General features: G+C 43.1%; 1 protein-coding gene across 12 annotated transcripts in view; it reads right to left on the reverse strand.

Annotated features, from left to right (window-relative positions):
• ep400 (E1A binding protein p400) overlaps positions 1-26,618 on the reverse strand; it is a 142,890-nt gene that overhangs the window by 17,411 nt on the left and 98,861 nt on the right. For 10 of the 12 annotated variants that reach the window (XM_078554545.1, XM_078554541.1, XM_078554542.1 and 7 more), the window contains 14 exons: positions 25,930-26,013; positions 24,501-24,635; positions 20,733-20,777; positions 20,491-20,644; positions 16,300-16,544; positions 14,361-14,534; positions 11,680-11,727; positions 11,433-11,569; positions 10,663-10,719; positions 9,127-9,205; positions 7,977-8,153; positions 6,758-6,806; positions 6,547-6,656; positions 2,609-2,819 (listed from right to left, as the gene is read on the reverse strand). In XM_078554545.1, coding sequence (XP_078410671.1) covers positions 2,609-2,819; positions 6,547-6,656; positions 6,758-6,806; positions 7,977-8,153; positions 9,127-9,205; positions 10,663-10,719; positions 11,433-11,569; positions 11,680-11,727; positions 14,361-14,534; positions 16,300-16,544; positions 20,491-20,644; positions 20,733-20,777; positions 24,501-24,635; positions 25,930-26,013 — 1,705 coding nt within the window. The remainder of the gene's footprint in view (positions 1-2,608; positions 2,820-6,546; positions 6,657-6,757; positions 6,807-7,976; positions 8,154-9,126; positions 9,206-10,662; positions 10,720-11,432; positions 11,570-11,679; positions 11,728-14,360; positions 14,535-16,299; positions 16,545-20,490; positions 20,645-20,732; positions 20,778-24,500; positions 24,636-25,929; positions 26,014-26,618) is intronic. The other 2 variants (XM_078554540.1, XM_078554536.1) reach the window with 1 other exon arrangement.

A 26,618-nucleotide genomic window follows, 5' to 3' on the forward strand; every position in this document is an offset into this window, starting at 1 on the left:
TCCTGGATGGTGTCCAGCTTCTTCAGTGTTGTGGGAGCTGCACTCATCCAGACAAGTGGAGAGTATTCAATCACACTTCTAACTTGTGACTTGTAGATGGTGGTCAGGTTTTGGGGAGTCAGGAGGTGAGATACTCGTCGCACGATTCCTAGCCTCTGACTTGCTCTTGTAGCCACAGTATTTATATGGCTAGTCCGGTTCAGTTTCCGGTCAATGGTAACCCCCAGGATGTTGATAATGGGGGATTCAGTGATGGTCATGCCATTGAACAACAATGGGCGATGGTTGGATTCTCTCTTGTTGGAGATGGCCACTGCCTGACACTTGTGTGGCACGAAGGTTACTTGCCACTTGTCAGCCCAAGCCTGGATATTGTTCAGATCTTGCTGCATTTGGACATGGACTGCTTCAGTATCTGAGGAGTCGTGAATGGCGCTGAACATTGTGCAATCATCAGTGAACATCCCCACTTCTAACCTTTTAATGGAAGGAAGGTCATTGATGAAGCAGCTGAAGATGCTTGGGCCGAAGACACTGCCCTGAGGAACTCCTGCAGTGATGTCCTGGAGCTGAGATGACTGACCTCCAACAACCACAGCCATCTTCCTTTGTGCTAGGTATAACTCCAACCAGCAGAGAGGTTTTTCCCCCGATTCCCATTGACACCAGTTTTGCTAGGGCTCCTTGATGCCACACACAGTCAAATGCTGCCTTGATGTCAAGGGCAGTCACTCACCTCACCTCGAGAGTTCAGCTCTTTTGTCCATGTTTGAACCAAGGCTGTAATGAGGTCAGGAGCTGAGTGGCCCTGGGAGAACCCAAACTGGACATCAGTGAGCAGATTATTGCTAAGCAAGTGCCACTTAGCACTGTTGATGACCCCTTCCATTACTTTACTGATGATCAAGAGTAGACTGATGGGGCAGTAATAGGCCAGGTTGGAATTGTCCTGCTTTTTGTGTACAGGACATACCTAGGCAATTTTCCACATAGCTGGGTAGATGCCAATGTTGTAGCTGTACTGGAACAGCTTGGCTAGGGGCGTTAGAAGTTTAGGGGCGTTTACTTAGAAGTAAATCTAAGCAGGGCAATTATTAACGCTGTCTCCCTCTAATAATGCTGTGCTATTACCTTGCACTGGCACATATTCATGACCACTATAATATTTTGAGCAACTGGACATTAAGCCACTCCATGCAATCCATTAGCATTAGTCAGTGTTGTGAGGTCGTACCTATAGCCAACGCTACAGCATCACCGATCATGTGCTATAGGACGGAGCTTCCAATATTCTCAATACTTCTATGAAAAGGCGGCCAAGGAAAGTTAGGTTATGCCGATCGAGTGAGATGAAGAGAGTGTATGAGGCGAAACATAAGCACTGGCATAGGCCTGTTGGCCCGAATGGCCTATTTCTGTGCTGTACACTCTGTAATTTCTTTGGTTTATTCATGGGATGTGAGCATTGCTGTCAAGGCCAGTATTTGTTGTCCATCCCCAACTGCCCTTGGGAAAGTGGTGGTGACCTACTGCCTTGAACCGCTGCATCTTGTGTGACGGTACCCACAGTACCATTAGGGAGCAAGCCCCAGGATTTTGATCCAGTGGCGATGAAGGAAGGGCGATATATTTCCAGGTGAGGATGGTGTACGTCATGGCGGGGGACGGGGAGAACACCTGGAAGTGGCGCCCCCATGAGCTGTTTTCCCTTGTCCTTCCGGCTGGGGGAAGTTGCAGGTTTGTGGAGGTGCTGTCAAAGAAATTCCAAAAAGGACATCAGGCCCAAAATATTCAGCCCATCCCAGGGACCAACCAGCTCCCTAGCAATGCTTTCTCCTGAGACACAAAAAAAGGAAGAAATCTTCAGTTAATTGAGAAAAATGCCAGAAAGCAACTCCTTAAAATAATCCAGCAAAATTTGAGAGACGGCAGCTGCCCCCAAGATTAATCAAATCTCAACCAACTAGAAACAAATCTCCCACACACACACGTCTTCCATAACTGGAAATGTCTCATGAACTAGTTAAATTTCTTTTTAAAAGGACTGTAGTGGCTCCACACTAAGCACATGTTGGAGCTTGTTCAAGAGGCAAAAATACTTCTTTGCATCCAAAATCAACTCTGCCTATTGCTCTGATCCAGCAATGACACCATTTATCAGAACAACTTCTAGTCAACTACAACTTCAACAACTTGCATTTCTATAATGCCTTTAAAAGGTATTAAACCATCATGTAGCACTTCACAGGAGAGTCATCAAAATAAATTCATCACTGAGCCACATATATTTGGAGATACATAGCAGAAGACCAGAAACTGATCAAAGAGGTAGGTTTTAAAAGTGTGACACAGAGGAGGAAAGAGAGGCAGAGAGCATTAGGGAAGGGATTCTTGAGAGTAGCTGACGTTCAAGTTTAAGACAATATACAGTCTGCCTTTAATACACACATAGGGTAACACAGGGTATCACTGAGAAAAGCACTGAAAGAGTGAGGAAACAGTGATAGATCAAGATTTATTTTACACATATATTTTGTGTATGGTCATTAAAATATTCAACGATGCAACTGTCAATTTCTATCATGACAAAAAGCAGTAGTTGTCCTACCTGGGGTGACTTGTGTGACCAACGACCTAGTCTGGGACTGCACAGGAGTCAGGTTGGTAGACACCACAGCTGCTGCCGTGGCCGTCACTGGAGCCATTGCAGCTCGGACGCCCTGGTTGGTTGCTATGGCTACGACTTCTGTGGTAGCAGCAGATGTGGCGACTGTTCGCTGCTGAGCATGTACGACCTGGGCTGTTGTACCCCCTGCAGACTGAAGACAGATCAGAGACGTCAATACAAAATACTGTCCCGTTGACTGATCGCGCTAGGTTAAACACCTCTCCCGGTTTTCACTTTGATTGGCTTGAAAGGAATGGAAATTCAGGAATTTCATGGTGTATAATGTGTAACTGATCCAATATCAGTTGGCTCAGGGTCATGTGGAGCAGGAGTGTAGGGGACATCATCATTAGCATGCTAACAGGTTACATTATCATTCTGTTTAGCCCTCGCCCGCATTCTCTGTCCGTGTCACATTTCTCTTACACTGTGCTGCAATGTGGGAGAGGCAAAGCTAATGAAGGCAGTAGATTCAAAAGCTGAACAGGGTTAGCTACAGGAGGAACTGCACATATGAGGGGATTGAGCAGACAGATGGCAGGTGAAATTCAAATGTAGGAGAAAAAGTAAAGCACTTCACATAGGGACGAAAAGAAAACCATCCAGGAATAGACTATTACATAAATGGAGGCTATTATATAAATCGAAAAAGAATAACGTGCATGAGAATGAATGAGATCTGGGAGTCTTCACCGATGGTCAATTGAAGCTTTGCAGTAATGCATGGTCATGGTGAGTAAAGCTCACTATGGGACGTATTAAAAGGTCAATAGAGAGCCGAAATAGTGAGGTAATCCTGTCTCTATATGAATTTCATACTTCAAATCACATGCACAGTTCTGGTCACTACAGTACAGGCAGGATATTGCAACAATTAGGAGAATACAGAAGAGAGCAACCAGAATGATTGAAGGGATGGTGAAGTTAGATTATAAAGAGCAATTACATAGACTGGGCACGTTGACACTGGGAAACGAGATGATTTGGCAGCAGATTTTAGGATTTTAAAAAGGAATGAGACAATTTAGACCATGACAAGCTGTTCCACCTTGTCCAAACAGTAGAATTAGAGGACTCGCCCTGGCTTGAACACGGGGATGGTAAATCCAAAAATATTCGGAGGAGATATTGGGGGTAATTTTTCTGGCCGTTTGGAGGCAGGGGTGCTGGCAAATCAGTAGAAAACCCTTCCCGCTGTGGCTCCTCACTCTGGGAAAATTTCCCTGGGGTGCAGTCACTGGAATCGGCAAATTGCTCATCAAGGCGGGCAGGCAATCGAAACATTTAAGACCTCAATTAGTGGTCATTTTTGGACAGGATGGCAAGTTTGCCGCACAGTCCCTTGCTGTGTCTGGAGCACAACAACATTTCGAAGGCAGCTTCCTGGTGAAGATCAGAGGAGAACCACAGGTTGATGCACATGCCAGTACTTTTAAAAAAATTTCATTCACGGGATGTGGGCTTCACTGGCTGGACCAGCATTTATTGCCCATCCCTAATTGCCCTTGAGAAGTTGGTGCTGAGCTGCCTTCTTGAACCGCTGCAGTCCATGTGGTGTAGGTAGGTGTTGGGAAGGGAGTTCCAGGATTTTGACTCCATGACAGTGAAGGAACAGTGATATATTTCCAAGTCACAGTGATATATTTCCAAGTCAGGATGCTGAGTGGCTTGGAGGGGAACTTCCCATCTATCTGCTGCCCTGTCCTTCTAGATGGCAGTGATCATGAGTTAGGAAGGTGATGGCTAAGGAGCCTTGGTGAAGTCTTGCAGTGCATCTTTTGCATGGTACACACTGCTGCTGCTGTGTGTCGGCGGTAGAGGGAGTGAATGTTTGTGGTGCCAGTCAAGTAGGCTGCTTTTTCCTGGTGAAGCTTCCTGAGTGTTGTGGCAACTGCACTCATCCAGGTAAGTGGGGAGTATTCCATCACACTCCTGGCTTGTGCCTTGTAGATGGTGGACAGGCTTTGAGGAGTCAGGAGGTGAGTTAATCATCACAGGATTCCAAGCCTCTGACCTGCTCTTGTAGCCACAGTATTTATATGGCTAGTCCAGTTCAGTTTCTGGTCAATGGTAACCCCCCAGGATGGTGATAGTGGGGGATTCAATGGTGGTAAAACTACTGAACGTCATGGGGCAATGGTTAGATTCTCTCTTGTTGGAGATGGTCATTGCCTGGCACTTGTTTGGCACGAATGTTACTTGCCACTTGTCAGCCCAAGCCTGGATGTTGTCCAGGTCTTGCTGCATTTGGACATGGACTGCTTCAGTATCAGACAAGTCACGAATGATGAACATTGTGCAATCATCAGCGAACATTCTCACTTCTGACCTTATGATGGAAGGAAGGTCATTGAAGAAGCAGCTGAAGATGGTCATGATCTCAAAGACTGAAATCAGTAGACAGATGGTTAAATGCAGTCTTGTGGAGGTGTTTCCCCCTGTCAGCTCCACAATGATGGCCCAGACAGTTTTGGGCCTCCTTTTTAAACTTGCCATCTTGGGATCCTCCATTCTGAGGCACCCTCTCAGTCTCTCTTTGCCTGAGCAGCACATACCTCTCCCAGAGGGGATGCCAGACAGCCATACCTTTTGGCCTTCCGACTAGTCCACCCATTTACATGTTCTGCCTAATGTTAATTGTACAGTGAACATGCAGGCAGCCAATTAGTAGGCCACCTTCCAAAAAACATGCGCCAGCCTGTGTGCTGCCAAGAAGTGGGGGATCTGCACCCGCAAATTGTCCCGATGTTAGTTTTCCTGGTGGCAACAAGGAAATTCAGCCCTTTATCCCGAGTGAGCAAATGGCCAGTCTATGAAACAGGCACCCTAGGGAGAATGCGAAGCAGCTGATGTTGATTCATTCAAATGCAAATGAGAAAGATAAAACAACACCGTAGGATAGAATAGACGAGTAATTTGAGTCCTGACATGTGGTGAGTGGAGCATGCTGGGGGAGAACAGCTGACTTTGGACCTATAATCTCCAATGCTCTCCCCCACTGGGCGTTTTCCTCGCCTCATATTTGGGTCTGTTGTAAACTCACTTCGCGAGGTTGACCATTCAGATGAGTCAACAACTCAATTTTAATTGAATCATTTAATTCTCAGAATGGGAGAGTGGTGAACTTGATGGTCTGTTTTCATCTAACAATTCCTATCTATGTGTTGTTTCCTTTCAGTCTCTCGAATTAACTGGTACGCTCACCTCTGCTTTTTTAAATTCATTTTATTCATTCAGGCGTCGCAGGCTGGGCCAGCATTTATTGCCCATCCCTAATTGCCCTTGTGAAGGTGGTGGTGAGCTGCCTTCTTGAACCGCTGTAGTCCATGTGGTGTAGGTAAACCCACAGTGCTGTTAGGAAGGAAGTTCCAGGATTTTGACCCAGCGACAGTGAACAAACAGCGATATATTTCCAAGTGAGGATGGTGAGTGACTTGGAGGGGAACTTCTTTCTACTTTTCCCCATCTGCATCCTTCTCTCTCACATCTTCTACACCTCTTTCTTTTTTTATTTCACTGAGATTTTCATAATCCTCCATGCCTTTCAGCTCCTCTTTGGTGATGGGGAATCTCCCATGCCATTGTTTGTGGTGAGGTCAGGGGATATACTAAAATATGACGTCTTAGGTGTGACAGGAAATAAGATGCAAAATACCAACCTATCTCCCAAGGATTCACTCAGCAAGGGTTGAAACATATCCCATTCCATGACAATACAGGAGTTTTCAACGAAATGTGCAGGGTGGGTATTATAGGAAAGAAGCGTGGTAGTGACAGGAAGTCCTGCTACATCTAAGTTTTTTTTATATACATATACATGTATAATAATTTTTTGCACTTTACAACATTGGAACAGCGAAACACATTGAAACACTTACTGTAAGAGTTCCAGGGATAACTTGTGGAGTGAGGCGTTTGTTAATAGGCTGAAACGTACTTTGCTGTACTCCTGCTGCTGTATTCACAATGACATTGCCTCCAACGGTGGCTAAAACGGAAAGATGAAATCAAGAATACATGAATACAATCAGAAATGAGAGTTGAGCTGGGAATATCGTCATAAATTCTTTGTGTAAAGCGATTACTTACCAGTCTGAATGCTTGTTGTACCAGCTGCTGTTTTAATAGTTCCAGCCTGCTACAAAAACAGAAGTGAAAATGATATTTTGCTTGGAGCAACGTAAACCCCACAATGATCTCCACTAATATAACAGCATTCATTGTTACACCCTAATACACCAATTAATTGAGTTAAACCACTGACAGACATCCTTTGGATGGGCCCCATGCTCTGGAATTCTCTCCCTAAATCGCTCCACCTCTCTAACTGTCCTTCCTCCTTTGAGTTGCTCTTAAAAACCTACCTCTTTGACTAAGTTTTTAATCACCTGTTTATAATATCTCCTTATGCGGTTCAGTGTTTAGTTGTGTCCGTTAATACTCCTACCACCTGTCCTGGGGCAACTTGCTCCATTAAAGATGCTGCATAAGTGCAAGTCGCAATTGTTTTTAAAGTAACTGTGATCTGAAAACTTAATGAAACATGCAAAGGAAATAAATGCGTGTAGATGCTAGGGCCAAATCCGAAAGATATTTGAGATGCCAAATCACAATTCAATCCCGTCCACATTCCCGACCCCCTGTCCAATCTAAAGACTGAGGTTCACAAATTTTTCAATGTGTTTTCTTTGAAACCAAAAAGTTCCGAGAGTCAAAATAAATGCCCAAATCTATCAGTGTTTTTTTTTAAAAAGTGGAAAGTTCTAAGAGATAAAATAAATGCTCAGATCCAATTGACGCCCACAGTCTCATAAGGCACTAAGAAATCAAAAACTGGAAAATTGGCTTATTATTGTCACATATGCCAGGGTCTTATGCGAACGAAACAATCAAAATTAAACATTTCTAACAAAAAGCAGGGGTGCTTTAGAATTGAGGAGGTGCCTGACTCACCCTTGAGCTCTGGCAACTGAATTCTATCTGCTCTATTTCTTATTTTCTGGTTCGTCTTTTAACAATTCTTTTTAATTAAAACACAACAAGTTGTTGTGATCTGGAATGCGCTGTCTGAAAGCAAAGTGGACGCAGATTAAATAGTAACTTTCAAAAAGGAATTGGATAAAGTGTCGAACAGGAATACGTTTTTTGAGCAACGGGAAAGAACGGCAAAGTAGGACTAACTAGATGCCTCTTTTGAAGAGGCCAAATGACCTCCTTCTGTTCTATTATTCCTGCCACCCCACACACACCCACATGCACACAGAAAAGCCTCAATGAAGGAAGAGCAAATGAAAACAATCTCTCTTACCAGCACTGTAGTGTTGGCAACAGTGGATGCAGCAGTCTGTACGACAGCTTGAGCCTGCTGAACTACTGGAGCCTGAACCTGCGAGCCCTGTTGTTGTTGCACAGCTGGCTGAGTATTTTGCTGAGCTTGCTGTTGCTGCTGTGCCAGTTGCTGGGCTCTCTGCTGCTCTGCTAAAGCCTTTATGTTCATTAAAAAAAAACACATAATTAATGTGTGAAAATGTTAAAGCAAGTTTCATTCTAATTCATTTTCATTTCCAATTCCAGGTTTTTGATGCCATGGTTTTCAGCAAGCATACGAACTGCTGTAAATGAAATAAAAAGACAAAAAATCTCCAATATACACCAGGCCAATCAACATCTGTAAAGAGAAAATACGAGTCCTGACATTTCAGGGCTAGATCCATGATCAAATGAAAGCTATATACCCAAAACATCCTGCCTGGTCTATTCTCTATACAAATAATGACTGACCCACTGTGTATTTGCAGCACTTACATTTCTGGATATTACTGCTGTTAACCTGACACCGTTGGCATAGTCTACATTTAATGAAAAGTTATTTCATTTAAATATAATTCTAAATTTTAAAACCAAGTTCCCACATTGCAGTGATATTTATGGCTTAATTCATATAACTGTACAATTTTTCTTGCAGTACAAAAATGGCAATGCATTATCCTAACACGTACATCCAATTTGCATCTTAAAGCAAAAAAACTTAAGACAAGCTGTACAAATGCAGAACTCAACCTAGATCATACCATTCTTAAATATATCTATTCAAAAAAAATTACTGGGCATATCTGAAAAAAATGCCCATTTTTAATTATTGACTTAACGTTTGGACTTAAAAATACAAGACAGCAATTAATAGGATATTGACTCAGGTACACAGTGCAATAAAGTCTACCAAACAAATTATTGCAGGATATGTAATTCCACTTGTGTGTTCTGATAACTTTTAACATCTGACAAACTGCAGAGAACAAGCAATCCACATTATTGCCTCTTAAGTCTCGAGTAAAATTGATGCCAAGGGCTGGCTCAAAGTTAAACATTTAATTTTTGATAATGTTTACATTGATCATTTATTTTCCATTGCAAGATAATGTGCCATAATATTTATATATGTTTATACAAATACTGACCTTCTTCTCTTTTGATATGCGCTCAGCTCGAAGCGTGGCGACCTGGATTGGTGGCAGAGGCTTGTCATAGTTGATTCCACTAAGGCAATAAATAAATAAAACGTTACACGCACTCTCCGGTATTCAGATTTCCAATATTGCATAGAATAACAGAATATACAGGATAGAAACAGGCCATTCGGTCCAATCAATCCATGCTGACATTCACATTCCAATTGAAGCTCCTCGCATCTTTCCTCATTTAACTCTCATCAGTATGACCCTCAATTCCTCCTCCCTCAGATGCTTATTAGTGTTCCCTTAAATACAATATCGCTATTTGCCTCAACTATCCCCTGTGGTAGCAAGTCCCACATTCCTTCCAATCTCTGGGTAAAGCAGTTTCTTTTGAATACCCTAATTGATTTCTTGGTGACTATCTTTTATTGATGGATTCTAGATTAGCTCTTCCCCACAAGTGGGGGCACTGGGCAGAATCTTACCAACTTAGCTTTTTGAGGAGAGCCCAACCCTGCTCGTAGCAGGCCCTCCAACTGAGTTTTGCACGGGGCCGACCAATTAAGGCGGCACATCCAGGAGTGGTATCCAGCTAAGTGCAGTGGGTGGGCAATCAGAAGCCCAGAAAGGGACACCAGCAGCACATACTGTGACAGAACTGTGCATTACGGGCAGCAAATCTGCAGAAGCAGAAGGTGAAGGAAAGGCAAAAGGGGAAGGGCAGCCCCATGATTCAGGGACACATCACTTGAGGTCATGGTGGAAGCTGCGAGGTCACAGAGGCAGGTGCTTGTTCCTGGAGTTGGCAGGAAGCCATGAATGGAACCCATAATGCCATGTAAGCACGCAGCCTCAAAGGTCAATACAGCTGTTTATATCTTCAACTGGCCTCAATGGAAAGACATTAAGTTTTTCTTGCTGCAAACTATCCAAAGTGCTCGCTTTAAAGTGTTGTTCTCATCAGTGTTAATGTTACACAGTGGCTGATACACTGAATGCTGCTTTCCCTCCTTATAGTACTGTCATGATAGCAGATTGAGCTCTGACTGCCCACCGTACACTCACCTTCCTCACCTAATCATCTTGCAGACAGTGTGTGCAACCTGCGTGCTGTTGGAAAAGAGTCCACTGCACACGTAGAGTGGCTCTTTATTGGCTTAATTTGTCCTAACTGCCTGCACATTTCACCCATGGGGATTCCTGACCTCAATGGCAACATGTCTTTGTGAAATCTGGAGGGAGATGGGAAGATGTTGGGCCCGATGTCTATTTCTCCCCATTGTCCTGAGCCTATCCTCCTCACCCTTCCTACAGTCCTTCAAGAGCCTCGGAAAAATCCCCCTATTCTTTGCGTCTACTCTTCCAAAACGCATCATAATTTCAAAGGCTTCTATTAGATCACCAACCTGCCTTCACATTTAAGAGAAAAGAAACCCAGCCTGCTCATCCTTTCCTAAGTTCAAAGTTCTGGTATCATCCATTTATAGAAAATAAATACTGAAGGAGTCAAAAAGCAAAAACTAATAAATGTTTTCAGACCTCTCTGCCAATACAGATGCGTGCTTTGGATTTTTCTGAAAGGGATTCATTCCCAGCCTAGAAAATAAAGCAAATCATTAGAGATTCCAAAGGCTGAGAAGAGAAAACACAACACAAGTACAGAAATTTCAGTTGGCAAAATTTGTACAATAAATGTTTTAACCTGTCTGCTACATTCCCTTAGTGTTATATTTTTATACAGAAATTCTCATGTTAAAATCTGAGTTAGCAACTTTGTAGGAAGGTTGCACTCGCACTCATCTGACTGAGTGGCAAGAGTGCTACCAGCTAAGTCAAGGTCAACAATTATGGTCCGTTTACTTCAGAGACATTTGAACTATGACAGTGATGGTTAGAACAGGCACGAACACAAGACACAAAACTAAATTTGTCACTGAGAAGTTAAGATGAAGGGACCCAAAATATTAATTGCTTCTTTTTGGATGTTGAATGACTTGCCATGCAGTTAGTATTGATTCATTCAGATACAAATTTGATAGACTTCTCCCAGAAAATTATATCTTAGGATATAGTATGTGGGTAATTTGAGTCATGAAGTGTGGCGACGTGCTTGGGAGGAACAGGGGAGTTGGATCAATGATTTCCAAAGCTCTCCACCACTGTCTTGTGTCTGTGGTAGATTAAATGATCGAGACTGACTGTAGTCATTAGTCATGTATTAATGTGTTGGGCAACTACCAAAATTATAGAAAGTGAACTTGGGTGAACTTTATCGTCCAGCAATTCCTAATACATGGAAAAACACTTACATAGGTTTGATTGGCAGGCTTCTTTTGCCAGCTATAAGCTTCACAAGCTCAAAGTGGCTTGTGAAGAGCTGAGTATGCATAACACTCTCATCTTGTGCATAGATTTGGCTGGTTCGCAGTGGGCGACTGTTCTTGTTCTTTTAAATAAAAACAAACGTCAATTTATCATTTGCATCCTATAAAAATGCATATAATATTAATTTAAAATAATATTATTGAGCAATGAATTGTAAAAGGATGAACTTACCTTATAAATGCTTTTTGTTTTTTTCTTTGGATTAGCATCATATATCAACTGAAAGTGAATGAGAACAGAGTCAACAAGCTTTCTAGTCATCTGCTCAAAGTCAAAAATTAACACAGTGGACTCAAATTTTACAAAGTAATGAAACAGAAAGCAGGAGAATACACGTTCATATCCTCTCAAAATCCTGTCACAAACTGTGGCGTTACTTTCAGAGCGAAGTAAAGCTAAACCAAATTGAACTTTTCTTAGTGGAGAATGAGGGGATGGGGGCTGTAGGGCTGGGTTGTTCCATCTAAGGTCCAAGTATGCGAACTAACAAACACCTTCTCTGCATCTTGTTGATATCAAGGCTGATTACAAAGCCTCACAACTCTAGTTTATTCTTTGTCAGGGTCTCTGAACACATGAAATATTCCTCCCTCCTACAATCTTCGGGTGTTTAAAACACAAAGCTATTGGTCAGATTGATCATTGGTTTCTCAATTCTATCATTTTCTCTTTTACTTTCACTAGCCTTAGTGGTGCGGTCTTGTAGCAGAGTGGTAGCATCCTTACCTCTGGGCCAGAAGCTCTGGGTTCAACCAGTCCCACCCCAGAGCTTGATGGCCACGCAAGGTGCATTCATAATGTGGTCAAACAGGTTAATTATCAGCCTGCAAGTCCTTCCAATACACCAGAGTTTAGAAGAGTGAGGGGTGACTTGATCGAAGTATGTAAGATCCTGAATGATCTTGTCAAGGTGGACGTGGAAAGGATGTTTCCTCTTGTGGGTGAGCCCAGAACTAGGGGGCACTGTTTTTAAATTAGAGGTCACCCTTTTAGGACAGAGATGAGGAGAAATGTTTTCTCTCAGAGGGTTGTGTGACTTTGGAACTCTCAGCCTCAGGAGGTGGTGGAAGCAGGGTCACTTAATATTTTTAAGGCAGAGGTAGATTGATTCCCTTGCCTAACAAGAATCTAAGGTTATCAGGGGTAGAAGGGCATTTAGAACTCGAAACACAAACAGATCATCCGATGATCTTGTTGAATGGCGGGCAGGCTCGAGGGCCGAATGGCTTACTTCTGCTCCTATTTCGTATATATGTATATGGTAAGAGCAAGAGAGTTTCCTGGTCAGCCATACTGCAGAAGACAATGGCAAACCACTGCAGTACTTTGCCAAGCATAGCCATGGACCAATCCAATGGAAGTCCATGTTCGCTAGCTCCTCTTAGGGCATGGTACCTGAAGGCGGAGAAGCCTTAGGTGGTGTCCTGTACAATCTGTAAATTAAAAAAGTGACGTAACATCACGATCCTACGCTGCTATTAATAAAGTTATCATATTCAAAAATGTTATTTGCATAGTTGTGCAATTTATAAGCTTCTTGCAAACAGAAGTGTTGATTTAAAATTTTAGGAGTGGGTTTGTCATATCCAAAGATCTGAAATCGCTTTCTAAAGCTCCTTATCTGTTGCAAATTAAGCCTTTAAAGGTCATCTTTCTGCTCTGTGGTTTTAACAAACATCTACACCCACAAGTTTATGCAATATTTATTGCCATTACTAACCCGGAGGGTCAGCATTAACTAGAATTGCAGCACTTCTATTTCCGATCTCAAGGTATAGTTGGGTATATGCTACCCACTTGTCCATGTATTGCTCTTCCAGCACTTCACTCTTCTGCTTAATGTTACGTGTGGTTTTTCTGGTTCACTAGTGTAGGCGTTGAACAGCAATAAGCAGAATTGTTTTCGGGGCTACTCTTCTCTCTCTAGGTCAGTGCACTGCGGCTTTCTTCCTGGTCCTACAGAATGCAGCAGGTTGCTTGGACTAAATCTTGTAGTTGGTCTGCAGCAGCTGCACAAATCGGAACAACGGTACTTTCAATTTTTGCGCTGCTATTCAGCCCTGCTTCAGGTCAGGGTACGTCATTTTTGGACTGGCACTGTACTGCTAACGGCTGCGCCCTGAGTGGGAATTGGGCAGTAAAATGCAGAAACCCTCCGGACACCTTGCCGTTGTGCACAATGTAACACTGCTACATTTCAATGAAGGTACAGAGATCATTAACACAAGGCTTTTGGACTGAGCTTCACATGAACAGTCAACACCTGCCCTGCCTCTGGAGCAAAGTGAAGCAAGATTCCTTCTTCCAGGGAACCTCGGTTGTAGTGCGGATGTAGACAAAGTGTGCATCTAGAATAAGCCAATTATCCAAACAACTCTAATTTGAACCAGAAGCATTCTGCATGAGTCTATTTCACAGTATATCACCGTTTCTTCAGACAATACTTTCCAAAGTCATAGCAATTAAAGTACCAAGTGACAATTCAGCCTATTGTTCCTATGTTGGTGTTGGATCTTCGATTAAAGACGATAACTCTTGACCCACTGACTGTCTTTTCTCATTTTTAATTTATATGCTTCCTTTTCAAATACTTTCCCAATTCAAATGATGTAGCCTTTGCTCCAATAGCACCTTGGGGTGAATTATTTCATATTCTAATGACCCCTAGTACATAAAAAATTGTATCTAACTTTCTCCTTTAAATAAATCTATGTACGCACTAGGCTACAAAAACAATATGTATGAACCAGTAGGTGAACACAGCATAGAGACTTTCAGCTCGTCCTGAATAATAAAACATCCAAACGTGTAATACATTGTTATCGAAGGTCTAACAGTAAAGTGGCTTTTACCTTTCCTTCTTCCCTCGGTATTATTACATTTTCGTATCTGTTGCGACACTGTTTAGGTGATCGGTAAATGCGGCTGCAGGAGTTAACTACATCGCTGACAAGATCCCAGTTTGGTGTGTGTGCCGGGGAGATGATGGCCAGGTTTAAAGGCAATTCCAGCAACTGTTTCACAGCCTATCAGCAATAAATAATAATAAACATGGTGATTAAAACTGCTCCATTAGAAAGAAAGCTATGGAATCATTAACACGTTTGTTGAGGCCTTTGAGATGCAAACAGCAAACCTTCCACCACATTATGCACTATGCTAATAACAGTCACAATGTGTTGAGGTACCGAAGGACCATTTGGTCTGAGCAGTATTTTCACTCCTTTAAAAATATAGGATTGAATTTCCGCAGGAGGTTCTCCTGATTATAGAATCATCCAGCGCCGAAGGAGATTATTTGAAGAGCTATCCAATTATTATCACTCCCCTGCTCTTTCCTCATACCCTGCAACTTTCTCCCCTTTAAGCATTTGTCCAATTTCTTTGAAAGTTGCTTTCACCAGCGGCACATTCCAGATCATCATAACTCGTTGCATAAAAATTTTCATCTCTACTCCTCCCTGGTTCTTTTGTTAAATCTGTGTCTTCTGATTACTGATCCCACTGCCAGTGGAAACTCTTTCTCCCTATCTACTCCTATCAAAACCCTTCATGATTTTGAACTCTATTAAAATCTCCCCCTAACGTTCCCTGTTTGAAGGAGGGCGATCCCAGCATCTCCAGTCTCACCACTTACCTAATGTCCCTCAGCCCTGGTACCATTCTAGTAAATCTCTCCTGCACCCTCTCTTAGCCGAGGCATCCAGCTGAAAGGGTGGTACCAGAATTGGCCATAAATTCGTCAGAAGACCGGTGGGAACCCTGCAAATGTCATACGCATCATTTCTCCAAGGCCTCTGCAGGTCTCCCATCAAATACAGTGGATTCAACCCCAAGGATTTTTAAAAAATCAAATTCTATGCAGTACAGCAATTCTCCTTCAGATTGTTTGGGGGGGGGGGGCGGTGTTGAGGAGGATGACATACGGTATCCATGCCACCCAATGCCTTTCGCTTTTTGATGCAATGCACTTGTGCTTCACCGTTCAATTTAATTCACAAGGTGAAAGAGGATTCAGTATCAGCATCAAACACTTCCAGATCAGTGATCATACTGGATCTCCACAATGTACCACAAACCCAGCATCAGAGCATGACATGCAAAGTGATATCCCTCATTCATCACACTAGCTTCGCCGAGTGATGTACTAAGTTAAAAGTTTCATGCTCCGGATCCTATTGACTCTACTTACGCTCCACACACCCGTAAAACTTCACAGCAAAGAGGCCATTCCGCCCATTATGTTTACTGTCTCTTTGCTACAACAACTCAAAATGAATCCTACTCATAGGATTGTTTACGCATGTGCTTCTCCCATAAGCTGAAGTTAAAGTTAAATTCAATTAGAGGTGTAAGGATAAATCCACATTCTGACTAATCCCCTTCTGAGAATAATATTCTTACAATCTGCACATTATTTTGGCAACTAGCCTTGTGTGTTGGTTAGGAAACAGCTCACCATTCATGCAGCAAAGCCATCCAGACACGACAAACATTTTTGATATGGAAACGGAGGGAGGAATTGAGAAATAAATTTCGACCATGTTAAGTACTGATGGTCACAGGCAATGATTTAATTCAGGTTGACATTTTTTTTACTTGCATAAATGGCTAGGCCAGTCCCCAACCCTCCCAAGTAGCCCCTGACGCTCCCATGATAGCAGCCCCCAACGCACCCGTGAATTACTCAGGGCCCCATCCTTCCTCCAGCTACCCATTTTGTTCATCATATGTGTTTTCTGACCCCCAGAAGCTGTAGCAAATGTTGATCAAACATGAGTGGAGTACTACCTGCAGCAAAGCCCAGTCCTCACTGATCAGCCACTCGGGACTGTCTGTCCCACTGTCCACGGGGGGCTTGGTCAGCGTGGGCAGCGGTTTAGCGAATGACGTCTGCTGTTTCATGAACATGTTCTTCTTCTGATCTTTAGCCTCACGGCGCATCTTTAACATGCATGGCGTTGACCTGTCGAACAGTGACCGTGGTGGGGTGACTGGCTCACCGTGCCGAGCTTTCTTAAATTTCTTTCCAGCAGCTGTAACAACAAAGGTCAGGCGGTCTTACTTTCCGCACATGCAAAAAAGCAACGCCAGATGAGTGTTTTTAATACAACTTGCCACCAACTATTCCTGATGTTCGAGGCAGCACCTTTCTCTGATACGAGGGTGTGTGTGCCTGTCCTCCTTCCAGAATACCAACACAGCACAGACACACACCATTCAACCCAATTGGTCCATGCCAAACTTTATGCTCCACGTATGCCTTTCCCCTCCCCACCAAACTTCTTTATCTCACCCCATCAGGATATCCTTCTACTTTCTCTCTCATGTTTATCTAGCTGCCACTTAAATACATCTATACTTTTCAAATCAGCCACTCCCTGTGGTAGCGAGTTCCACATTCTCACCACTTTTTGGGTAAAGAAGCTTCTCCTGAATTCCCTATTGGGTTTATTAGTAACTTTCTTATATTAATGGCTCCTAGTTTTGGACTCCGCCACAAGTGGAAACATCAGTTTAACAATGATGCTGACTAGCACAAGATACTTGCATTCTTCTTTCCTTATCTTTGTCATAGAGATCTCAGTTGGCATGCTTCATTTGGGGGAAACGGAGGAAGCAGGGCTCGACAACAAGCTCAGTTCTTGCATGTGTTTCCCACACTGATACCGCTACACTGCACTTTTACATTAAATGTACGGTATTCAATTTATTAATAAAATTGTTTTATGGATAGGCTTTTAACCATTATATATAGAAAGACGTTACGAAAAGGATAGATAACGAAGGAAGTTATGGATGCTATCAAATTGTAAGAAAGGATTTAGAATGGTGCAAAGATTAGTGGTAGCCCAGAAGATGGGGAAAATTTTAGAAACCAGTAAAGGATGGCTTAAAAAAAGGGAGAAATTGGAGTACGAGAGAAAACTAGCGAGAAATATGAAAACAGACAGGGAAAGCTCCTACAAGTATATAAAAAGGAAGAGTATAGTTAAAGCATTGGTCCCTTAGAGGATGAGACTGGGGAATTAATAATGGAAACGAGGAAATGGCAGAGACTTTGGACAAGTATTTTCTATCTGTTTCCACAGAAGAAAATGCAGAAAGCATCACAAGATAGTAGAAAATCAAGAGGCAAAAGGAATTTGAAACGATCACTGGAGAAAAAGTGCTAGGAAAACTATTGGGACTAAAGGCTGACAAGTTCTGGACTTGATGGCCTTCATCCTATAGTCTTAGGAGAAGTGGCTGCGGAGATAGTGGATGTATTTGGTTATAATCTTTCAAAATTCCGTAGATTCTGGAAAGATCCCAAAGGATTGGAAAAACCACAAATGTAACACTACTATTCAATAAAATAGGGAGACAGAAGCAGGAAACTGTAGGCCAGTTAGTCTATCGATTTTGCAAAAGGGAAATCATGTTTGACAAATTTATTAGAGTTCTTTAAGGATGTAACAAGCTGGGCGGATAAAGGGGAACCAGTAGATGGAGTGTATTTCAATTTCCATAAGGCATTCAATTAAGGCATTTGATGCCACATAAAGGTTACTGGACAAGATAAGAGCTCGTGGTGTTGGGGGTGATATATTAGCATAGATAGGGGATTGGCTAACAAACAGGAAACCATGAGTAGGTATAAATGGGTAATTTTCAGGTTGGCAAACTGTAACTGGTGGAGTGACGCAGGGAACAGTGCTGGGGTCTCAACAATTTACAATCTGTATTAATGACTTGGAAGGGACCCACCGTATTGTAGCCAAATTTGCCGATGATGCAAAAATAGGTAGGAAAGCAAATTGTGAGGAGGTACAAAGAGCCTGCAAAGGGATATAGATAAGTTAAGTGAGTGGGCAAAAATTCGGTAGGTGATGGGAAAATGTGAGGTTGTCCACCTTGACGGGAAGAGTAGAAAAACAGAATATTATTTAAATGGACAGAGACTGCAGAACACTGTGGTAGAGGGATCTGGGTACCCTTGTACAACGAATCACAAGAAGTTAGCAAGCAGTAACAGCAAGTAATTAGGAAGGCAAATGGAATGTCAGCCTTTATTGCAAGGGGGATAGAGTTTAAAAAGTATTGAAAAGCATTGGAAAGGGCACACCTGGAGCACAGTGTACAGTTTTGGGATCCGTACTTGAGGGATATTCTTGCATTGGAAGCAGTCCTGAGAAGGTTCTTTACATTGATTCCTAGGATGAAGGGGTTGTCTTATGAGGAAAGGATGAAGAGGTTGAGACTATACTCAATGGAGTTTAGAAGAATAACAGGTGATCTTATTGAAACATAAGCTTCTGAAGGGGCTTGACAGGGTCGATGCTGAAAGAATATTTCCACTTGTGGGGGAATCTAGGACTAGAGGGCACAGTTTCAAAATAAGGGGTCTCCCATTTAAGACGGAGATGAGGAGGAATTTCTTTTCTCAGAGGGTCGTTAGTCTTTGGAATTCTCTTCCATTGAGGACAGTGGAGGTTGGGTCATTGAATATATTCAAGGCTGAGTTACATTTTTGATTGACAAGGGAGTCGAGGGTTATGGGATCCAGACAGGAATTTGGAGTTAAGGCCAAATTTAGATCAACCATGACCTTATCAAATGACGGAGCAGGCTCGGCGGGACGAATGGCCAACTCCATTTCCTATTTCTTATGATCTTATATACAATTTTAAACTGGAAGTAGGGTGTAATATTAGCCTGTGATGCTTACCGCATGCCCTTTTCCAAAGTGTGATTCATGCGTATATGTTAGCAGTTCTCTTTGACCATTTATTCTGTTTGTTTGAAGAAAGATTTCATTTATCTGCAACCAGCTGTCCAGTAGAAACGTGTGAAGTTAAGAGACAAATTGGACCCCGATAATACGCTGGGGATTGGCACCAGAGGCCATGGGCTGATGCTTAGAAGAAAGACTGTATGATGACAATAGATTTAACTACACAGTGGGAGGTTAACATGTGGGATGGACTGCTCCACACAGAAATGATTGAGGGGTGCTCATTTTTGGGACTATTGGATAGGTTGCAGTGACTCTGCTGTTTCTGTATCTTCCTATTTTCCTACACCCTTTACAAGTTGAATTTTACTCAGTTTCTTAAAGTGAGTTTAAAACTGTTTAAAGTCTTACAAAAAACGATGAAGTGCCATGACTATTTCTAACACTCACCCATACTGCTCTAATTTAGTCTATTTACTACATCTATAACTCAGAAGCAATGTTGAGAGTGCAATAAAATGGCAATGTTTATTGCAAGGGGAATGGAATATAAAAGTCAGGAAATTTTACTACAGCTGTAGAGGGCCTTGGTGAGATCACGCCTGAAGCACTGTGTATGGTTTTGGTCTCCTTATTTTAAAAAGGATATAATAGCAATTCAGAGAAGGTTCACTCGACTCATTCCTGGGATGAAGGGCTTATCTTATGAAGAAAGGTTGAACAGGGTTGGGCTTATGCCCATTGGAGTTTATAAGAATGAGAGGTGATCTTATTGATACATATAAGATCCTGAGGGAACTTGACAGGGTGGATGCTGAGAGGATGTTTCTCTTGTGGGGAAGACTAGAACTTGGGGGCACAATTTAAGAATAAGAGGTCTGCCTTTTAAGGTGGAGATGAGGAGAATTTTTTTCTCTGAGGATTGTAGGTCTGTGGAATTCTCTTCCCCAGAAAGCAATGAAGGTTGGGTTATTAAATTTATTCAAGGCTGAGTTAGACAGATTTTTCATAGGCAAGGGAATCAAGGGTTATGAGGGGAGCAGGCAAGTGGAGTTAAGGCCACAATTAGATCAGCTATGATCTTATTGAATAGCAGAGCAGGCTCGAAGGGGCGAATGGCCTACTCCTGCTCCTAAATCCTATATTCCTATGTCCTAGGAAGTTAATTGTGGTTCCTTTATTGATCAACATTTAAATAAACGAGATGCAACCGAGTAAAACATTACACTACATTCCTCCTATGTTTGGAAAGAGCCTTTTCTTACCTGATGGATCCATCTTTAGTCTCTTGTGCTCCTTGCGGACGTAAACCGGGGGTAGTTTGGATTCCAGAATAGGAGTAGTGTCATACATCAGGCACATTACAGGATCCATATAGATGTCGTTGTCATCCTGGGGCGGTGTTGGAGGAGTCCAAATCTGCCACAAATCGAAATTAGTGTTACCAACTCACCCTTTAATTGCACAAATACTTGAATTCCTTTTAAAGAAGTGTGTGAAAACTCACAGGCATTATTTCAGTCTGGCCATCCTGACCTTCTTTCACATATTCCTTTACAAAAAGGAGTAAAAAAAAAATGATTGAAATTGTCTCGCAAAGAAAACAGCACAAACCATTTCACGATTGCCTTTTTATCATCTGATTTTCTTTTTATGTCTTAGTAAATATGTAGAATTTACAGCACAGAAACAGGCCATTCAACCCAACTGGTTCATGCTGGTGATTCTGCTTCACAGGCGCCTCCTCCCAGTCTTTAATATGTAACCCTATCAGCATATCCTTCTATTCCTTTCTCCCTCAAGCGCTTAGCTAACTTCACCTTAAATGCATTGGTGCTATTCGTCTCAGCTACTCACTGTGGTAGCAAGTTCTGCATTTTTGTTACTCACTGGGTAAAGAAGTTTCTCCTGAATTCCCTATTCGATTTATTACTTACTAACACATATGTGTGATCCCTGTTTCTGGTCTCCCCCCTCACAGACAATCACCTCAGGTTGGACACTATTTCTAAACTGATGGATGGGCATGTGGCCTGGTTCTCAGCTCTTGCCAAGTCTGCCACTCAGCTCAGTTGGCAGCACTCTTATCAGAGTCAAAAAAGGTTGAGGGTTTCAGCTCCACCTGAGGTTTTGGCACAGAATTCATGCCAATGCTCTCAGCAGGTACCAAAGGAGTGACAGAGGGATTGTCCATCAAGTGTTAGAGGCAAGCTCTGTTCCATTTTAAGGTGGCTGCCAAGAATCCAATTGTACAGCTCACATAGGAGGGATTCTACTGATGTCAACATTTCTCCCTCAAACAATGCCACAATAAAATGGAATGACCCAGCATTCAGCCAAGCGCTGATTAGTTGGATCTTACTGTGGCTAAACTAGCCACCACTCTTACCTATACTTCAAAGTAGGACATTGCCTTTCAAAGCACTTTGGGACATTCCTAAGAGAGGAGCTGAGGTGCTATGTCTTTCTTTCTGCCTACCACCTCACCAACACCACCACCCCACCCCACCCCACCCTCCACACAATTAACTTCAGCATGGTTATTCCTTTCTGCTGGGGAAGGGATTCTGCTCCTTGACTCCCTAATGTGGATCATCCAAGGTGAGAAACAGCAAGTGTGTAACACTGGGATCCACATTGCACCAAGCCCTGTACCAGTACACCAACAAACTTCATTAAGGATCGTAAGCTTCACCAACTCATGGGTACCAACACCCCTCCGGATCCTTCCTCCCCTCCAACCCCATCTCTTTCTCAAATCTCACCCCTTGCTGGGTATTCACAATACTCTTTGACCTTCCTTTCTCTCAGAGAAATGTTGACATCAGTAGAAAGTTCTATCCTCAGAAAAGGCCTCAGCTTCATCCACTTATGTCCCCACCTCAAAGAATTGTGCCAAGCTCAAAATTCAGAGCTCGTCTTCTGTCGCTTCATCCTCTGTGCCCACTTCTTTGGACAGGAATCTTCCCTCTATGTAACGGACCCTTTCGCCTGTCTCCAACATTCTTCCTCCAACTGGACTTCTCCCTCTGGCCTCAGGCCCTCTCTACAGCTTCACTGAGAACTGCTGGCATCAGCAGTCTCAATTCCTCTACTCAACTGACGCATGCCAACCTATCTCCTTCTGAACTTGTGGCACTCCTTTCTCTCATGTCTGACCTGACAAGGAAGCGCTCGTCAGCTGGCATCCTTATCCCTACCTAACAAAGGCCAATTGCCAACTTTCCAACTCTTCCTCCCACCTCCCCCGGGCCATGACACCATTACCAAACATCAAGCCATTATATTCAGTACTGTCGCTGACCTTATCTCCTTTGGAGATCTTCCCTCCACTGTTCCAACCTCAGTCTCCAAACCCTGTACAGCCCACTTCTACCTCCTTCCCAAAATCCATAAACAAGACTGTCCTGGTTCACCCTTTGTTTCAGCTGTTCCTGCCCCACTGAACATATCTCTTCCTTTCTCAGTGTTCTTTCTCCCCTTGTCCAGTCTCTTTCTTCCTACATCCGTGACACTTCTGATGCCCTGCATCACTTCAACAGGTTCCTGGCCCTAACCTTTTCCCTCTTCACCATGGGTGTCCAATCCCTCTACAACAATTCCACCATGCACTAGATGCTCTCCGGTTCTTCCTTGAATGGAGGCTCAACCAGTTCCCATCATCCACCACCTGGTTGAACTTGTTCTAACACTGAACAATTTCACGTTCAACTCTACTCACTTCCTCCAAATAAAAGGTGTTACTATGCGAACCCACATAGCTCCTAACTATGTCTGTGTTTTTGTGGGATATATGGAACATTCTTTATTCCACTTAAATGCAGGCCCCCCTCCCTCATCCCTTTCTCCAGTACACTGATGACTCTATTGGGTATCAGCACTACTTCCTGTTCTCGCCATGAACTGAAAAGTTTCATTGATTTTGTTTCCAATTTCCACCCTTCTCTAGCCTTCATCTTCATCTGGTCCATCTCCTGACTCTTCCCTTCCCTTCCTGGAATTCTGTCTCCCTTTTCAGAGACAGGCTATCAACTACCATTAACCACAAGCCCATGGACTCCCAAAGCTACTTTGACGACATTTCCTTACACCTCGCTTCTTGCAAGGACTCTATTCCATTTTCCCAGTCTCTGTCGCATATTTACACAGTGCAAACTTCCATACTAACACTTCCGATATGTCTTTTTCCTCAACCAAGGATTCCCCCACCCCAGCGTGGTTGACAAGGCACTCCAAGGTGTCTGATTTATTTCACACACTTCTGCTCTCACTCCATCCCTTCCTCTGGGTTCCCCACTCCTCACCTTTCACCCTGCCAACCTCCATATTCAATGGATCATCCTCCATCATTGACGCCACCTCCAGCCTAATGCCGCCACCAAAAATCTTCCCCTGCCCTTCTCTTTCAGTATTCTGAAGGGGTCATTCCTTCCGTGACACCCTGGTCCACTCCTCAGTCACCCCCACCATCCCATCCATTTGCTACAGCACCTTTCCACGAAAGCGCAGGAGATGCAACACCTGCCCTTTTACCTCCTCCCTGCTCACCATCCAGTGCCTCAAACACTCCCTCCAAGTGAAACGATTTATTTATACTTCTTTCAATTTACCAAACTGCATTCGTTACTCATAAGTGCAGACTTGGTGACCACTTTACGAAACACCTCCGTTCAGTCCACAAGCATGACCCCGAGCTCCCTATTGCTTGTCATTTTAATTCTCCACCTTGCTCCTACTTTGACCTCTCTGCCCTCAGCCTGCTACAGCATTCCAATGAAGCTCAACGCAGGCTTGAGGAACAGCACCTCATCTTTTGACTTGGCACTCTACAGTCTTCTGAACTCAACACTGAGTTCAATAATTTCAGATCGTAACCTGTCTTCATCTTGTTCTATGTTTCTTTTGCCTGCTTAGTTTCTTTCTTTATCCCTTCATATTGCACTCAGATGGCTATGTATCTATTTGCCCCTCATCTGGACACATCTTTTGTTTCTTTACGATATCCATTGCTCATTTCCTTTACCATGAAATGTTTTGTCATTTAATCTCTCCTGCCCGCCACCCTATCAGAAACCTTGCCTTTTGCTCTTCCTGCTCCCTCTCACCTTCTGCTGGCTTACAACCTATTACATCATTTCTGTCTTTCTGCATATGAAAGGTATTTGACCCAAAACATTAATTTTGTTTCTCTCCACACTTGCTGAGTATTTTCAGCATTTTCTGTTTTTACTGTTCGTAAGGAGAGTTTTGTTCCAACATCAAGACCAAAAGGTACCTTATTGTAAGCATCCTCCCGACTGTAGGTGAACAATACGTCATTTTCTTCATCCTCTAGCTGCCTCTTCCTTTCCTCCTTCAGAGAGTGCAACTGTCCAAACTCCCACACTCGCTTGGCTGCTTTTACACGATCCTGACGCAGCCAGAAATGACAGGAGTTAAAGCTGTTTGTTCCAGCATGAGAATACAGTCCTTGCATGTTTGGGAAAAATGCATCCAGCAACTTTATTTCAGATACTTTTTAATTGATTTGGCACTTCCATTGCTCAGAGCTTTAGATCGATGACATCTGCTGTACTAATAATGTAAGTTTAAACCCATCATGACTACACCAAATACAGCCTCCAAGCCTGGAAGCTGATGTGTTCATCGAGTAGTCAGAGGTCACAAGTTCGAATTTCAGAATGTCAAGCCATGAATTTAAACTCAATCTATCCGTTTGTCAGCTTGTGGCTACAAGAGCAACTCAGAGGCTGGGAATTCTGCAGAGGGTAACTCATCTCCTGACTGCCCAAAGCCTGTCCACCATCTATAAGGCACAAATGAGGTTTGTGATGAAATACTTTCCACTTGCCTGGATAAATGCAGCTTCATCAACACATAAGAAGCTCAACGCCATCCAGGACAAAACAGCCCGCTTGTTTGGCACCCCACTCACCACTACCACCATCCACTCCCCCCACCACCGATGCACAGTGGAAGCAGTGTGCACCATCTACAAGATGCACTGCAGCAACTCGCCAAGGCTGCTTCAACAGTACCTTCCAACCCCATGACCTCTACTACCTAGAAGGACAAAGGCAGCAGATAGATGGGAACACCACCACCTGGAAGTTCCCCTCCAAGTCACTCACCACCCTGACTTGGAAATATATCGCCATTTCTTCACTGTCGCTGGGTCAAAATCCTGGAACTCCCTTCCTAACAGCACTGTGGGTGTACCTACACCATATGGACTGCAGCGGTTCAAGAAGGCAGCTCAGCAACACCTTCTCAAGGGCAACTAGGGATGGGCAATAAATGCTGGCCTAGCCAGCGAAGCCCACATCCCGTTAACGAATAAAAAAAATACCAAGATGGTAGAAGGCCAAGGTCCGTCATTCTTCATCTGACAGTTCCAGTGTTCAGGGAAATGAAATGGTCACCCCTACCCCTTTACCCAGTCTGGGCATACACGTGACTCCAGTCCTACACTCTGTTTGATTTTGATGCCTTTCAATGGAGCAACTAAGCAAACAACTGCAAAAATAAACACCTGAGACTCAGCACCAACATCTTTGGGCAGTGAGTGCTGCCTTGCCAACTTCACCCACATCCTGAGAACAAACGTATAAAAATAATAAGTCTCATTCGCATTGTATTAGGTGCAAAGAGCACAAGAATTCCACAGGTAATAGAGAAAGGCAAATATTCAAGATCTTACTCACCTCTGGCGGTCTCTGCTCTGCAGGAGTCACAAACGCTTGAGTCAGCTCCAAGTAATTCATTGCATACTTTTCAACTGGTGTAAGCTGTGGAAATAATTATTTAGATTAGTTTAATTCAAACTGGGGAAACTAACAAAAACACTTCAGTAAAATATATAGTGCTAGCTTCACTTCACTCGGAAATGACTGGGATCGATGTAATCTGATGTAATTCCCCTCTCCACTATTTTAATACACTTATCCAATTTACTTCAAATAGGTTAGTGTCTCCATTAAAACCAGGGGAGAGGAGTTTGATACTAACACATTAAGGCTTCTACAATATCACTTGCAGCCTCAAGTGTTGAACATCCACTTAAACTACAAAGAAGAATATTTCAGTTAGCTAAAAACTTACCTTCAAAGGCACAATATAGAAAAGGGGCAGTGGTGTTTTGTACTGCGGTCTTAATGGAGGAGCTATTGAATGCAGATTCATTCTACCAATTTTCTAAATGTAAATTTCTATAAACATCAGCTTGGCCCAGTGGGTAGTGCTCTCGTCTCAGTCAGCAGGTTATAGGTTCAGCTCCACTTCACAGACTTGAACACAAAACCTTGACTGATACTTCAGTGAAGTACTGAGAGTGTGCTGCACTGCTGGCAGTCCTGTCTTTTTAATAGGATGTTAAGACTGTCTGCTCAGCTGG

The sequence above is a fragment of the Cetorhinus maximus genome, chromosome 12 (genome assembly GCF_964194155.1).
Source record: "Cetorhinus maximus chromosome 12, sCetMax3.hap1.1, whole genome shotgun sequence".
In the NCBI taxonomy this organism is placed as follows: Eukaryota; Metazoa; Chordata; class Chondrichthyes; order Lamniformes; family Cetorhinidae; genus Cetorhinus; species Cetorhinus maximus.